At 25.8% G+C, this 17,873-nt stretch overlaps 2 protein-coding genes across 3 annotated transcripts; both read left to right on the top strand.

Moving 5' to 3' along the window:
- The first annotated feature begins 19 nt into the window (after positions 1-19).
- Positions 20-7,705, top strand: LOC113555097. The gene is made up of 9 exons (XM_026959427.1): positions 20-52; positions 1,202-1,265; positions 3,490-3,536; positions 4,085-4,152; positions 4,223-4,348; positions 4,414-4,606; positions 4,889-5,202; positions 7,003-7,111; positions 7,655-7,705. Exons 1-9 carry the CDS (start codon positions 20-22, stop codon positions 7,703-7,705), a joined length of 1,005 nt encoding a protein of 334 aa, XP_026815228.1.
- Positions 7,706-8,844: 1,139 nt separating this feature from the next.
- On the top strand, positions 8,845-16,901 carry LOC113551375 (ER membrane protein complex subunit 1). Of its 2 annotated transcripts, XM_026953585.1 has the most exons (16): positions 9,047-9,138; positions 10,259-10,374; positions 10,434-10,755; positions 10,818-11,115; positions 11,586-11,787; positions 13,238-13,354; positions 13,447-13,470; positions 13,652-13,833; positions 13,912-14,085; positions 14,150-14,204; positions 14,287-14,513; positions 14,574-14,766; positions 15,797-15,994; positions 16,078-16,206; positions 16,312-16,536; positions 16,610-16,901. In XM_026953585.1, exons 1-16 carry the CDS (start codon positions 9,047-9,049, stop codon positions 16,768-16,770), a joined length of 2,715 nt encoding a protein of 904 aa, XP_026809386.1. In that variant the 3' UTR covers positions 16,771-16,901. The 2 variants fall into 2 exon arrangements, with proteins under 2 accessions (XP_026809387.1, XP_026809386.1); XM_026953586.1 differs by lacking the exon at positions 13,447-13,470 and having other exon boundaries at positions 8,845-9,138; positions 16,610-16,770.
- Positions 16,902-17,873: the final 972 nt, after the last annotated feature.

Here is a 17,873-nt window from a genome sequence, read left to right as displayed (position 1 = left end):
AGTATTACTACTGGTACTGATGCCTGATACTGAACCGTCTAAACTCAGACAAGCCCAGCTGTAGTAATTGAGCACTGGGCAGGTAAATTGTAATATAACTAATAAACCAACAATAATTTATAATCTATTAACTAATATACTTAAAAATATGTTAAAGATCGTAAAACATTTAATACACACAGTATAGATAATTTTTCAGAGTTTATCATTCTGTCACACACAAAAATTAATAAATCAAACAAATTAAATTACATCTATAACAAATTTTCACTTAAAGACAATTACAGAAATATAAAAAAATAACTCATAATAATGTGTTATTTTTGTACCTACCTATACCTATATCTACAGAGTACAGATTATAAATATATATATTAGTACAACTATGAAAATATTTCCTATTAGTAGTCTATCATACAAAAATAAATTTAAATGTCTTTACTCTTTGTCTCATTAATATTGATTATTAAACAATTTAATATATTAGCAGACATTGCTCCAGTCGTCCCTTTAAAAATAATTTAATATTGGTTATTGACGTTGTATTATAATTTTTATGAGTTTTTTTTATAAATTAATCAAATTTTTATATATTAAATATATAACCCTGCTTCTACACACATACACATGAGTACATTGTTCATTTATAAATGACTATGAAAATAATATTGTGTAGCCGTGTAGGTACTTATTAGTTATTACTATTGATTATAAAATGTAAATTCTAATACTCATAATCAATGCTATTTTATTAAGTAGAAAATTTTTAATAATAAATAATAATTGTACCTATCTAAATAACTATAAAACTTTAATGTATATTAAAATTACAGTTTAAGATATAATTATATGTATGTATATCTTAAATCGTGATTATTATAATAATAATATAGTACCTACTACCTATATAGTACTTACGCGTAAACAAGTAAATTTTATATTTGCTATTTTTTTTAAATAGTCAATTATTATCACAGTTTAATTAGTAAGAATATATTTTGGTTACCAAGTTTTATTTTTATTGTTTACAAATAATAGGTAATCTAAATATTTGAACATAGCTGATATTACATAATTTTGTTACATTTTTTTTTATTAACTAACTACTTCAATATTACTGAAAATTTATAATGGTATAACAAAAAAATAAATATGAACTTATTTAAAATTATTTTTTAATTTTAATTTTATAATATTCTAGGATTCAAAACATAGTGACGTTGAATGCCCTACATGTAAAGGTCTAGGAAAAGTTCCTTCGAATGGTGATGTAATCGAATTCATAATTTCTTACAAAATAATATTCATTAAAAATATAAAAATTTTAAACACAGGATGATTATTTTAGACTGTTATTTTTATTTTTATTCATTACAAAATAATTTTTTTTTTATTATTTTGATTAACATAGTATTTTACGTTTTTGAACTGTAACAGTAATCCTCTTAATTTCAAATTCCAAAGTGGAACATTTTCTTAGAATTATTTTAATATTTAAAAATCCTAATAATTTTAAACTAATAAATATTTTGAGTTATGATGAGTGGATTAACAATTAATTGGTTTCCCCTATGCCACTCCAATAATTAGAAGTTAAAATACTTACATTATCGAAATTCGATTTCTAAAATATAATTATGTATATAAATTCATATGCTATATAAATAATGGAATTCTTAACAAAATATTTTACGTCGATAAAATATAAATGTATGCTATCATTCAAAATGTAAGAACTTAAAAAGTGATATCCATATAAAAATAGAATAAATAATTTATTTTTCAAAAATACTGTTCTATAATAACTTCATTTTAAAGTGAAAAATATATTTCTCCAAAAACGTCTATTTTGAGATATTGAGTGTTTACTAATAAAAAAATCACCTTGGATATAATTATTTACGCACATGCATTATATACAAAATTAATTCTAAAGTAAAATTTCTAACTATGGTCTTTAATCACAATAAATGTGTAAATCATATATAGTTGTATATTTACCATTTTGTGGATAAATGCATACATTCCTAAAATTTTAACTCGTGACTTACAGTTTAATACTATGATCAATGTTTGTTATATATTATATTTAATATAACTGAAATTTTTTAAAATTAAATAATTTTTAAAAAGTCATTTGTGAACAAACAGCTTCATCTCAAGATGTCCTAGATCCACTTTGCAAGGGTACCTTTACCTTTTTTTTTTAAATTAGTGTCATTTACTAAAAAATTACAATCTATACATTATAATATGAGACATGTAGTTGCCACTAGTTTCAAAACCAGCCGTAACCATTTACAATGATTTAATATGAATCATATACAGTATCAGTATAGTCAGTTTAGATACAGTATGTCTTATAAGCTAAATAGATCTATGCAGCAATATTATGTTTGAGACGTCTTATGACTTATAAGGTTATCTGGGAATGTCTTTAAATTATTTGTGAGTTGAGGTGGCTTGAGTTTATAAAGAATTTCCCGTGAAACCGTTTGTAGAAGATGGTAGAGGATGGTTTTAATTTACAGTAGTTTAGTTTATTCATTACGTAGGTATTTGCTACGCTTCCTTTTACGCTTTTGCGATGATACTCAGACAAATATATTGAAAAGATTGAATCGCTTGGATACCTATTTGATTTTCTGGCTTGGATCTAAAGTATAATATCATAGGTCCATATGCGACTGATTGAACTGAAGAAACTTTTGTAAATAAGAAGTTTTTTTAGAAAAGAAATGTTGGACCTGAGGAGGGGTCCAACTAGATAAAGTCTGTTTATTTTTTATGTTTGTCTTTGAGATGAAGACCCCAAGTAAGTTTTCTATATGTAGTGTGAATCCGAGATAATTGACTAGAGAAATGGGGTATGGGTATTGGGAACCCCATCACGGCATTACCCACCTATATGAATTATGATTAACACACTATTTTAGTTACTATTAGTGACAACTATTACAAGTAGGTACTTAAGTAGCATATATAATATGATACAAATTATGTATAATGTAATATATTATAGTATATAGATTGGTACCTTGTATATTATATGGAGATATAGAATTTACAAATAACTAAGAAATTTAACACCATGTAGTGTTAAATAACACTACATGGTGTTAAATATATAATAAAAAATTAGTAATAAATAATAATAGTCATCAATCATCATACTATATGGTACCTACCTATTGACTATTGAGTATTGACTATATAATAATTATGGAAATATGACCAATAGAGGTGAATTGTGTCATTGTAATATTTAATATTACGTTAACTATACTTATACTAGTATACTACCTTCATATTATAATAGTAAAACGTGTAAAACTTTTTTTATAATTTTTATATTTACCATCATTGTAATAAATTTACGGTGAAGACTTATTAGTCAATTAACTAATATCAAGTATTTAAATCAACATTTTTTTTAAACTATGTAAAAACCAACCTATTGTAAATAATATTTAAAAATTTGTTATTTAGATCCAATTCTGAATCAAAATGAACATCATGAAAACTATACGTTTGTAGTAGGTATACAATTATATAATATTTTACACAATATGATTTATAAGACATGTCACATGTCTATTGTTCGGAATAGGGACTATAGTGCATTAGTACAATCATAATCGAAGATATTGCCGCCTTTTAAGAAGCATTAGAAATACTTGAGTAGGCTGAGCAGAGCATTGCCGTTAAGATTTAAATTAAAAATTAAAAATATTCACCCCTTATTTTATTTATCATTATGCGTTTCAATATTTTTGGCGCCCCTTTAAACTAGGCGCCCGGGGCACATGCCCCCTAGCCCCTTCCACGGCACGGCTCTGAGGCTGAACCCTCTTCTCCGATTTTAGAGCTTATGGTAGTCATGACTTAGACTTTTTAATTTTAAATATTTTAAGTCCATAAGTTCAAAATGTACATTTTTACAGTTTAAAATTACTAATACTAATTGAAAAATAAATTATAGACTGTAGTTCATATTTTTAAAATTAATTTAATGTATTTTTTAAAATTAACAATTTAATTTTTCTACAATAAAAAAATTTAATATTATATAATTGTTGTTTAGGAATCTAAGGCATTTATACACGTCGGAAACCAAACAAATACAAATATGGCATCTGATTTCAATAACTTGTATAAAACATTAAAACATGTATATTTTAAATACATTTAAGTACGAATAAAAATACCAGTCTATTTTTAGGAAATTATTAACAGAAATGGATACTATTATTGGTTGTGTAACAGACTTATTGCCAGAAAAATCACCACTTGATAATCCAAAAGAAGTTATCAAATCAGTACAAACTCGTTTGAAAAATACTAATTCGTAATATTTTAAAAATTACTCGGCAAACTTGCCTAATTAAAACGTATTTAAATCAATAATTTTAGAGAAGAACACATTAGAGCAATTTCTGATGCGGTGCAGGTAGCACGAAATCACCAGAAATTATTAAAACCACATATAAACTTGATTAACCAAAAAATTGTCCAATTTCTTAACAGTCAACGAATTTTTTATGTCCGATTAGCGTGTCAGTCAGCTGGTGAACTTTTTAGGACAATGCGGTGTACAGATCGACCAGTAAACTCATTACACCTATTATACCTATTTAGTTTATAACTAAATTACTTTCCAAGCCGTAATTGAAAATTTTTTTAGGGAGTCCCGACATTTTTTTTTAATACATATAGATATCGAAAATTTATAGTCAATAAACTATATTCACCACAAAAATTTTTCTACTTTTAAAATTTTCAGGGGGTCCAGGTCAGGGGTCCAGTTACGGCCTTGACCTTGACTACTTTAATATAATAACTTAATTAAAATTGAATACTATTAAATGTGTTACGACTATGTATTTAGTTATTTGATAGCATTGTTACTGGACTTATGAACCGTACAGCGGATAAAAATCAAAACATCCGTATTGATGCGAATTGGGCACTTGATAAAATGGTGATCAGCATCCCACCGTTATATTCCATAAATTCAATAGCTAACTGTAGTCAACACAAAAATCCGGCTGTTAAAATAGCACAGTTGCGACTGATGCATTGTGTTACTGTAATTGCAGATCCAATTAAAATATTAAGTGGAATAACCGGACTAAAAAAAGCTAGACAATTAATTCTTAAAAATTGTGTAGCAACAATAGAAGATGCAAACGCGGAAATCAGGTAATATCACCTTCTTTGTAAACATTTCCGATTTCCGGAGTTAAAAATTATAATTATACTATATATTTATTATATATAAACCGAAAATTTAAACTCACAATGCAAAAATTCGGTACTTCTTAGTTATAGAATACAGACTATACTGATTATATATACTATATAAATACTAAGAATACATAATTTTTTTTAGTTACATATCTAGGTGATCACGATTATAGTATACAGTGACGTACGCAGGGGGGGGGGTGTCAGGGAGATGTGACATCCCCTTTAAAAATAAGTATCTGTTCAAATTATGAAACAAGGACAAAAAAAAAAGTCAATTCGTGCATATAATTATGATATGACACCCCCCTTAAAAGAATCCTGCGTACGCCACTGATAGTATACAGCAGGGGTGGGCAACTTGGGGATTTCGTCATAGTCATATACTCATATAAGCCTCGCGCCTTTCTTATTTATAAAATCAAAGTTTACTCATTATTATTATGGATTTTATTTTTTTGGTATATATTTATTACATAATATAAAATGTAATTATAAATAATATTTTGGTTCCTGGTATCATTGTATTTATCCATGTAGTTTGCAATCGTATTCATTTTGACCACCCGTGGTTTACAGTCAGTGGCGGATCCAGGGGGTGGCGATCGCCTTCCCCCGTTCTCTCTCAAAAAAAATAGTTTGAAGTCCCTGATTTTAGTTTTTTACGTAATTATACTTTAAGAGTATCAAAATTATAGTGATATATTTTTTTTTACTATTACTATAAAAAATATTTTTTTTGTTCTGTACTAGACTGTGGGAAAATAACATATGTATGTACCTATATAAATACTTTATCAAAATTAATGTGTGCCCTTTAAAAATCTCCCCCCCTCCTGTTATCTTGGTCTGGATCCACCGCTGTTTACAGTAACAGTTTATACAATAAACTAAAAACTATAAATCAACTACCAAAATATCAAATAAGTATACAGTATCTATCTCTTATATTGGACGAGAATAATCTAGGAAAATAATGCTTTTAGCGATAAGTACATTTAGAATTTAAGGAAGAAGAAAATTATAAATATTACAGTTAATAAATTAAGAAATGAAATGTGAAAAAGTATCAGAGGACACAAATATATTTTGTGTAAGAACTGTGTTAATTGGTTGTTATAGTAGCTTCTGCATACGATTTGATTATGGATTTGTTACAAGAATCAATCAGGGACCATGGCTGATTCTGGAACCATTGGAATGAATATTTTAAAAGCTGACTTAAATACTGGGAATTCTTTGAAGTTGGCAATATGGTTCTTTGAGTAGAGGATACATTTGATGAAACTGTTATAGTCTTAATGCACTCATCCGTATGCCGTATGGTGAATTCACTACATGTTTGCCGTGTTAATTTTGACAAAATACAAGCTAAACAGCGTATTAGTGTTAGACACATCCGTTGTTACCGTGCGTTGCCATCAAACTTATTAGAGGTTTATCTTATTTGAGACAGAATATAATAGCTCAAACCCGAAAGTATCAAAAATGCATAGCTTAATATAATCTATTTGAAAAAATCAAACGATAGTTAACTAACAGACATTAGAAATTAATAATATAAAATGTCAAATACCTACCTATTTACATAATATAACTACGCGCAATCATTGTTAAAACCCACGTCAATTATAATAATATAATATCGCATAGTGAAAATACCTAATAAAAATATATTTGTTTGCTTAATACTCAATATTCAAACTTCAATTATAACTTATGTTTATAATTATAAATATTCAAAAAATGTTAAAGGTTTCTGTCAAAAAAGCTCATGCAACTTTTAAAAAGTACTTGTTATGAAAGTTTCTGCTCTTCATTAGTTCAAGATATTAGTTGGGATGAATTGAAAATTGCTGAAAAGGTATTTATTTAAATAATTTATCAAAAATATATTTAATTATAAATAATAAGTATTGACTATATAAATGCTATAAAATTATAATTATTAATTATCTTTATGTATATATAATTAAGTGCCTTTTTATGTTCGGGATAATTTCGTAAGCTACCGAACGGATTCGAACGGATTTTTTTCGAATACCCTACTATAGTAAATTATAGTTCTAGTTTTGTGGGATTAACTCCTGTTTATGAAATATACAGCGATATAATAAAAATACCATGTACACCAGTAAAATAAAATTTAAAAATGTTCCTGCAGACAGTCGTATTATGGAGCTAGATAAATTTTCAATATTGTATTAACTTAAAAATTTTTATTTAATTTTAAAATAACAGCAATGAAAATCTATGAAAAATTAAAGATTTACTGGTGAATTGTGTAATTACTAAACTCGTGATATGTTACAAAGATACAACTAAACCCAACCTTATTAATTAAAGAATATATTTTTAAATTATTTATGTAATATTAATGTAACAAACCATAACGTTTTTTGTATAGAATTTAAATATGGAAGATTTAGCTGATATTTTGAAGAAAAATATTAAATGATCCAGTTTTGCAGTGGTATAATGTATGTAACTATTTGATTATTTGAATTAGGTATCTATTAAAATGTTTATTGAAATACATACATATTTTCTGTTGTTATTAGTAGATAAATTATTGTAATAATTAATAATATTTTTAATTTTTAAGTAAGTACCGAAAAACTTAAAATTGTTTTTAACTATTTAATAAGAATCTGGGTAATAAGATAAATAGTGGTCAACTGTTGAAAAAGTTATAATTTACAATTTCGGTTTATGGTAAATGTTAGGTTCGACAGCAACATAAATAGCTGTCTAATAAATGCTCAATAAATTATAATGACATAATGTAAGTATAGATAATCTGAATTTTGAGTTCTCGTTGTAAGGATTAAACAGTTAGCATACAACAGTTATTATTTTAACTGTTGATTATTAATAAAACTACTAATATATTTATTAAAACAGATGATATGATAAAACCCAGACTAAATTTTCACGATATTTAAAAGCGCATTTTACAATTTTAATCAAAAAGCGTACCTGCTGTAAAGAAAAAAAATATATTATGAAATAACGTTAGTTACTTATACTGTTAAAACACTTATACATAATTTATTCTTAAGATTTGTTCAAATATTCGTCCAGAATCTAAAATAATTGATAAAAAAAAATAACAAGTTAAAGACGGAATTTAAATTGAATAGTTTTTATTATAAATAAGAAATAATTAATGAATTATGGTAAGTAATTATAATGGCATTATGAGAAAAGAACTAGAGTTAAAATATTTAAATATAAATTGATTGCTGAAGAAAAAAAATCTATGAATAGAAAAGGAACGAGAGTAAATCTTGAAAATAATATTATATTATCTTTGTAATAATAGAAATTTATTTTAATAAATTTAAATCAACTAATTTAATTTTACGTATTTTGTGAGCACATCACACGAAAACCACCGAAGAAAAGAATTTTGTGTACTTACTTAAAATTTAAATCAAATATTTTTGGCGGTGCATCAAAAATAAAAATAAGATTTTTATCCGTGATAATAGTTATCTGGAAACTGATATTAACACTGTTTTATGGGTAGGTCGGTCGGTCTATGGCTTACTGTAATATAGACGATAGTCTGTAATCTGTATTCCGGTTGCCATAAAAAATATTGAAGATTACCTACTAACTATACTACTATAGTTACTACCGAATGACTAGAATCAATAATCATCATTTATTATAAAATATTTAAATAATTTTAATTTATAATCTTCTGACTATTAATTGTGTAGTGTGTACATTATTAACTATTTTTATGTTTATCAGAATATGTATAATATAATTTAAGCTTTAAATAAAAAACATGGTTTCCAAACTTATATTTATTGTCATATTATTTTTATTTGTATTTACTGTCAACGGATTGTACGAAGACCAAGCTGGAAAATTTGACTGGTAAGTACTGTCCATAGTGTACTGCTATACAAATTCGTATGCCCAAACCAGTGTGATAAAAACACATCAGAAGGCATATGTAGTTTGTTATACCAGTGCTTGTTTATTTTACACTAGTTTAGACTAATACATTTTTTATACAACTATAAAAACAATAGTGTTAAATTTCTCTTTAAAAATTGAGTTTTTATCAAACATTAAATTTATCGTTGGAAGTGCCAAATCTATTTTTCCTACCAGTTCAATATGCCAAACAACAATCATAAACTAATTAATCAAATCAAATTATAAAATGAATACTATATTTTTAAATTTTTGAGATTTGTTTGTACTATTTAAGGAATAAACTGCAGGAATACAAAATTCTATTTTTTAAATAAGAACCCTTTTCTACCATAAATTATGTAATTGATAATTTTTCTGAATATATTGATGTTTCAAAATCAAATAAACAAATACATTTTGAGCTATTTAATTTTGTGTATTAAGGACAATAGGTGCATAATAATGAGTTAGGAAGTTATAAAGGATATGATGGTTTAAACATTTTAAAAATTAATATTAATCTATTAACATGTATAATTTGTAAAAATGGTCAAAGTATATTAAATACTAAATCTAATATTACATCTATATTATATTTTTAAGAACTATTATTTTTGTTATAAACATTTCAATAACTGAAAAACCACTTTTTCTAATTTTGAATTAGGTATATTGACAATTTAAAAAAAATTGTTAACTAAATAATTTACAGTAAAATAACGGGTTCTTATTTGAAAAACTGAAGTGTGTACTACTTGAGTAATTTAAACATTTTCAATAATATGAAAATATGGTCTTTAGTTAATTTAAGAATTTTAAAAGTCAGAATCTAAATAAACTTTTTATGATACGAAAACATGTGGGTGTGCATGTTTGGTGAATCAATTTATATATTAATTGTATTTAAGTAATTATATTTATCTGCTTGTCAACCTATAAATTGTCTTAATTATTTGAATGAATTAGCTATTATTATATTCAATCAATATTCTTCTTAAACTATTGAATAGTTTTCTATTATTTAATGCTTCTTAATATATTTAAACAAAATTATAATCACTATTATGATTTTCAGGAAACAAAATTATGTTGGCGAAGTTAAATTTTCATCAATTGATGTTGACGTAACAACAAAAAGGTTATATGTTGCAACTAAGAAAAATGTTGTTGCTTCATTAGCTATAGACACTGGTAAGTAATCAATAAATTACTTGTATATTATTTTTCTAAATATGGTTAATTACATTTAGGTGATATTATTTGGAGACAAATTTTGGAAAAAGGCCCTGAAGGTAGTGTTGAACTAATACATCCTACCAAATCTAAAATCATTACAGTTAGCGGAGTTGATATAGTCAAAGTACGAGGATGGGATGTCAAAGATGGATATTTACATTTTGAATGGAGTACAGAGACTAGTAATGTCCTGTATTTGTTTGTTTTTAACGGACTTCTCCATAATGTGTATTTATCAAACAATTTAATAGCTGTTGATACATACCATTTAGAAACAGGTGTTAAAGGAAAAGCTACTTATACTTTCCCAGCACATTGGTTTAGTGGTTCTGATCGGTACTGTGATATATTTATGTGTATGTGTTTTATATTTATGATTATATTTTAAATATTTTTAGATGTGCATTATCCTCTGGGAGTCTAGCCTGTCTTGATGTAGCTGGAAAATTGAATATTGGATCATTAATTAAATCTAATAATGATCGTCTAAATCTTGATATAATTGGAGATAAAATTGAGGCTATCCCTGGAAGCCCAATACCTGCATTTATTATTATAAACAAAAATGTAGAAAAATTAATTTATATCAAAGAGAATACAATTAAAATACGATCTTTAACAAAAAGATCATCATCATTTATATATACATATATGGCTGACAGACATATTTTATTACAAATTTCTTCACCTATGCAAGTATGTACTACTTAAATTCTAAAATTTGTTATAGATATATAACATATAATATATTTATATAATTAACAATCAAGTTATATATTTTTTAGTATTCAATATAAAATATAAATTAATTAATAATGATTTTATTAATTTATATTAATTATTATTTTACCTTAATAAGATAACAGGAGAATGTACTACCTTATTTTTATCAGTGTCTGCTTATTGCTAGACTGAAATTATCACAATGTGTTAAAAAATAAAGATTATATTTTACAACCTGTTCCAATATTAGTTTTAATGGCTAATTACAATATAACTATTTTGTTTTATTATTTTAAGATTTATACTTATTAATTATTGTGTAATTAATAGAAGTTTAAAATACATGTGAAGTAGCAAAATTATTTATTTCCATGTTTCTTTATATATAATAGTTAAATATATTTAAAAAAAAAAAATTAATACTATTGTTAATATTTTTTTAGGATACCATTTTAACAGAAGGATCAATATTGGAGGATTCTACTGTTATTGAAAGTTTGTCATCAAAAGAGTCTAAGAGTACTTTAAAAATTTCTAATCCAAGAATATCTTCTGCATTTTGTGGTCGTAGTAAAGCAAATACTGTTAATTGTGTTGCTTTAGTTTCAACACAAGATCAATCATTGATGCTTCTTAAAATGCCAGGTAATTCAATAGTCTTATAATTATTATGTAATACCTATAATATAATTATGTTTCATGTACATTTATACATTATAATTTATCAAACTACTAATCTAAAATCCAGGTATTAATTTTAATGTCAACTTTGATAAATATAAGTAACTAGTAAGTCATAATGGGTTGGTCAAAGACACTAAAAACAATATTTTATTTTTTTAGTTAAAATTAAATTCATCTTTGTCTTATACTGTTGTATATCTACCATTTTTTTCAATTTCTTGCAGGTTGAAAAAATAAATAAAATCAGTCTAATTTTAACCAAAAATAAATTATTGGCTAATAATTTTCTAGACTGGTTATATGCTTGTGGGACTGGGACACCAGCATATCTCCCGGTAGGCCGCAATGAAAATGAGCTTATGGATGGGGGCTGTTGTAAACTATTTGGGGCTTGTAAAATGTTAATAATGAGAGGAGCCGGTTAAAATTTATTTCCTGGTTTGTTTGTATGAACTATTCCAACCCTATTATTTACTAAATTATATTTATTCTTAAGGAAGTACATTTATAAATATTTTTTCCATCTTTTTATGTATAATTTAATTAAAACCTTTATACTTCATTCATTATGATAACTGTTGAAATAAGAGGTATTATAAAGAATAATTACACCATCTGTAATTTTTTACATTTTTATTTTTAAGAAAGTTTACAAATAATTAAAAATCAAAAAGAATTAAATACTACAATATTTATAACTTTCTTAAAAATCTAAAAAAATACTTATTCTTTATAATTGTTATGTTATAATAGGTAATTATATCTTAATTTCAATATTGTTATCACAATAAGTAAAATATGGAGAGATTTTTATTCTACATATGTCTTAATTCAAACTATGTAGACATACATTTCTGATTTAAACATAGATGAAATTAGTTACCAATAAACAAGTGGGTACTACTCTGTTTTACCTTGTGTATTAGGTATTGAGTTTAGTAGATTATTGGGTTAATTACTAAAATGGATTTTGTTAAATTTAAGTTCAATGATAACTTATTGTAAATGAATAAAATCCATTCTGAGCGAATATTGTCTAAATTTTGGTAATCATGAAGCATGGTTACAAAACAATTATTAATAATAATATTAGATTTGAGTAAAAATAACAGTTTTTCCTTAATTTTCGATTGGTTTTCTCGATTATAAAAAAACTACTAGGAATTTTTAATTTTGACTTCTTTAAAGTATAAACCAGATTCAATTTGCTATTCAAAACCATCCTCAAAATGAAAGTGTAACATTTTACAGACTTTTAATCGTGTTTACAGATATAAAACCACACATAATTGTAAAACTAATACATTCATGGCTTGCTCAGAATCAAAAATACATTTGCCTATATATTTTATTTTATTATAAAATAATTTAAATAAAATATATAATAATACAAAACATTTGCATTAATTAGGTTCAATAAAATGGCATAGAGAAGAATCTTTAACTAATATTATAAATGTAGAGCTGGTGGATTTACCAGTTTCTGATATTGAAGCAGCAATTGAAAAGGAATTTGGAAACAAAGAATGTAAGTATTTTATATTCTTTATATAATATAAAGCCATGATGAAAATTAATATACAAGTTATGTTTAAATATTTATAAATGTTTGTGCTCAAGCATTTTTGGATCACAGTGTATCAAGTGAGTGATGATGAGTGATATAAAGGTTTATTTGTAGTGTTGTAAAAGTTTGAATTTTTGTGTTCAAATATAATTGTTTTTTTTTCTTTTAGTTTTTGATATTTTTTTTTACATTTATTTTGTATAAATACATTTAATTTTTGAGGAAAAAAATTGTTTATTATTATATATTTTTATGTAGCTGGCGCTTTCAGTATGTTTGTTCGTCGCTTGTTCAGTCAATTACAACAATTACGCACTCTATTTGAAACTGTTCTTGGAATCATAGAATCGCCATCTGAAACAACTGGAACCAAAAGTAATCTAGTCCGGGATCAGTTTGGCTTACATAAAATTATTGTGGCTGTTACTAGTGCAGGAAAGGTAATTAAACTATGAAATATTTCAGTGTATAATTATTAATTACAATTACTGAACGGCTATTTTTTTCTAATGTATTAGATATTTGGTATTGATAATTTAAATGGTGAAATACTTTGGTCTGTCCTGTTGTGTGGTGTTGGAACATTTTATGAAAACAAGGTTAATGGATTGCCATCAGCTCCTATGCATTTACAAAGAAATTCAAAGCATTTATCATATTCACCAATGTGTACATTATTGTTGAAAAACGAAGTAAACGTTTGTTATTATATTCTTATTATACATAAAATAATTTTAAATTTTGTTATTATTTTAGGATTCGGAGAATACTGTTTTGTTTACATTTAACCCCATTAATGGTGAATCCAAAAGTATGTAATTTAAATATCCCATTCGGTTTTCACTAAAATTATAATTGTATTAATTGTTGTTACTTGTTTTTGATTAATTTAGATGGTGTTACACAACTTCCATATAAAGTTATACAAGCTGTTCCTCTTCCAGTTTTGAATATTGAATCTGTCCGTACTCTTATATTGTTTGACAGCTCCAATTCTCCACATCTTTATCCTGCTGATATACCATTATCTTCAAAACCCCCTCCTATTTACATATATATTGCTAATCCTACAAACGGCTTATTGCAAGGATTTACTGTTGATGTACCAATTTCAGGAAAGGTTAGATATTTTAGTAATACTTTTAGAAAATTAAAATTATTTGTATACATTTATTTTTAGGAGTTTTCTGCTAAAGAAGTTTGGAAAACACAATTTAACAAACCTACTCAAATTATAGCGATTGGCTCACGAGATGCTATGGAACATGTACATTCTCAGGGTAGAGTTCTGAGTGACAGAAGTGTTTTATACAAATATATTAATCCCAACATGGTGGCTATTTTGACACTGGCTCCGGATACAACACACAAAAGTATGTTAAATTGGTACTTTTCTGTTATACGAGACTACGGCTATTTTCGTGTCTACCACAAGGTTAGGATAACCTCGGGTGACGGAAAGTAGACTGTTTTGGAGTCATTTTGCATTAGTTTAGTCGAGTGAAAGTTGTGGTTTGGTTTGTGTTTGCCGTTTAATTAATTTTAATATGAAATGTGGTCTTTACCACAAAGTGTAGAAGAAGCAGTAAAGCTTCTTCAGGAACATGGAATTTTACACACCCAAAGAACCTGTAAGAAGAATGGTCATGGCGCAAAATTATACTTCGGAAAACTGATATTTTGGAAGTGTAACATTAAAAGTTGCCAAAAAAATGTAAGTTTCCAAAATAACACTTGGTTTGAACGTAGTCATCTTCCATTTGTTACTGTTATTCGATTTATTTTTGCTTGGACTGAAGAGTCAACTTCTATAAAATGGTGCGAATGAAATTTTAAAATAAACAAAAATACTGTAATAGACTGGAATGACTATTTGTGGGAAGGTTGAGTTCTCTGTATTGAAACCAGAAACCAAGGAAAAATTGGAGGACGGGGTAAAATTGTTGAAATAGACGAAAGCTTATTTTCCAAGCACAAAAATAATGCAGGTTGAACACTTCCGCAACAATGGATTTTTGGGGGACTATGTCGGAAATCTAAGAAATGTTTTTTGGTCCAGGTTTCTGATCGCACTATGTCTACTCACTTAAATGCAATATAATTAAATTTTAAATAGGTAACAACAATTTATTCACTAATAGTTAATTTGAATATAGCCATTCCAACAATACCTACTAATTAAAAAAAATATCAAAGAATTAAATATGTGGGTGTATTATATATATATATAAATATTAAATAAAAATAAGGTAGTCTTAGATAACAGGATTGTGATGTTTCACAAAATAACCACGGTAGTTTTATATAACAGAGGTAGTCGCAATAATAACCGTAGTCTCATATAACAAGAAAGTACCGTTAAATTTATAAAATGTATATTGTCTTTAACTTAGTTACTTTTAGGTGTTTTAACGTTGCATTTGTTGGATGTAGTCAGTGGTATAATTATTTACTCAGTTGTTCATAAACGAGCTTCTCATCCTATACATTTAGTTCATTCTGAAAACTGGTTGTTATGTTCTTATTACAATGACAAAACTAGACGAACTGAAATAGCATCTTATGAGCTTTATGATGGAAATCAACTTTCAAATTCTACAGGTATCATTCATAAAATACTTTTTGATTTTATAATTAAACTATAGTTTGTTAAACTGTTTAATTCAATATTATGTCTATTTTAGATTTTTCTTCTGTCGGAGGTAGTTTAATCCCTCCAATTGTAGAAAAGCAAGCTTACATACTTCCTGGATTTTTACAAGCCATGAAACCAACCATCACTGAGAAAGGAATTACAAGCAAACATATATTAAGTGAGTTATAATATTGCTTTCATTTTTTCTATTAAATAAAGATTTTAGTATCTATAGTTTAGCTTTAACCTAAACTGTAATCAATAACAATAAATAAATTTTTAGTGGCTACTACTACTGGTCATTTATTAGAAGTTCCATGGGCATTTTTAGACCCTCGTAGACCATTAGGTGAACCTAAAGAAGAAGGAGCAATACCATATATCCCCGAACTTCCAATGCCATCTGAATCTATGATCAATTATAATAAAAGTCTTATGAGAGTTGATGGCATTTATACTACACCTAGCAGTCTAGAGTCTACATGCTTAGTTTTTGTTTATGGATTAGGTAATTATATTGTTGTTATTGTTTTTAGATAATTTATGCATATTGTTTTAATATTTACATATTTATTTTTTAGATCTCTTTTATACAAGAGTTGCACCTTCAAAAACGTTTGATGTACTGAAAGAAGATTTTGATTATTTAGTAATAATTATTGTTACCACAATTCTTTTAGCAAGTGCGTATGTGACAAAAAACCTTGCCTCGCAAAAAGCATTAAAACAAGCATGGAAATGAATCAATACAAAAATATAATCACTTAATGTTTTAATGGTTAATTAAATCATAAATCTTGATAACATCATAAAGATTAATTAAATTTTTTTGTAATATTAAGGGTTTTTGTTTTTATTTATTTATTTTTTCTGTAAGAACTTAATTTATTGTATAATATTAATGTTCAATTATAATAAATCAAATCGTGGATTTCAAAAAAATTATTGGTGTGTATATTGTTTGCGTGATTTATATTTCCCAAAAAATATTTTTCTATGTATATTCTTTCTTATTTTATTGAATGTGTTTATGATGTTTCAAAAATCATAATTTATTTGTTTAATTAATTAACACTTATAAGCTTCTACGACTTATTACATAGCTTTTCTTATGACATTTTATTTAATTATGCAAACAATTTTATAATAATAAAAAAGAAACTTATAACTATTTATTTCTCTATTTTGGTATTCCAGAAAAATGAAATGACATTTATTGGTTCTTCAGTACATTATTCTATTTTCTACCTTGTTCATTGGAATTGCATTCCATCATTTTATGTTTTAGAATCTGTACCACTCATAAAGTGCATTATATAAGTATTAAGTAGTTTGTTTTGTATGAGATGTCTGTATTATGTATTATGGTTTAGTTATTGTCGGCTTTTAGTTGATTTATCATGATTCTATCTTTAGATGTTTTAAACTATTGCCAGGGATTTATATTTTGTATCTTGGTTTGACCACTGATTTTATAAAATATGTGCAGATAATATTTTTTTTCCTTAGTAATAATAATAATTTTTTATTAATGGAATCAATTCCAATTGCAAATATTCTGTAAAGTATAGTGATTGTAGAATAATACAAATATACATGTTATTTTTTTAAATGATATTAAGTAAAATGAGGTTAATAAATAAAATTAATAAATAAATAAAATGTATGAGGAGTTTAAAGTTTTTAATGCCATATTATCATAAAAATCTATGCACATACATTATAAAAGACCCAATTTCATAAATAATTAACTTTGAATATAATCACGGACTAAGATATCCGTGAATACAATCTACATGCTTATTAAATGTCAATTTTGAATCAAATATTATCACTCCTAAGTCT

This window comes from Rhopalosiphum maidis, chromosome 2, assembly GCF_003676215.2.
Source record: "Rhopalosiphum maidis isolate BTI-1 chromosome 2, ASM367621v3, whole genome shotgun sequence".
Lineage (NCBI taxonomy): Eukaryota > Metazoa > Arthropoda > Insecta > Hemiptera > Aphididae > Rhopalosiphum > Rhopalosiphum maidis.
The sequence above is the reverse complement of the archived record's forward strand: the minus strand, read 5'-3'. Positions and strand labels throughout refer to the sequence as shown.

Excerpts from the sequence above, each read along its gene's own strand:
- LOC113551375 (XM_026953585.1), top strand. The coding sequence starts at position 9,047 with ATGGTTTCCAAACTTATATTTATTGTCATATTATTTTTATTTGTATTT. Across the intron at positions 14,767-15,796 it reads TCCGGATACAACACACAAAA|GTGTTTTAACGTTGCATTTG; the intron begins GTATGTTAAATT and ends AGTTACTTTTAG. Across the intron at positions 16,537-16,609 it reads AGTTTTTGTTTATGGATTAG|ATCTCTTTTATACAAGAGTT; the intron begins GTAATTATATTG and ends TTTATTTTTTAG.
- LOC113555097 (XM_026959427.1), top strand. The coding sequence starts at position 20 with ATGCCTGATACTGAACCGTCTAAACTCAGACAA. Across the intron at positions 4,349-4,413 it reads CGTTTGAAAAATACTAATTC|AGAAGAACACATTAGAGCAA; the intron begins GTAATATTTTAA and ends CAATAATTTTAG. Across the intron at positions 7,112-7,654 it reads AATTGAAAATTGCTGAAAAG|AATTTAAATATGGAAGATTT; the intron begins GTATTTATTTAA and ends TTTTTTGTATAG.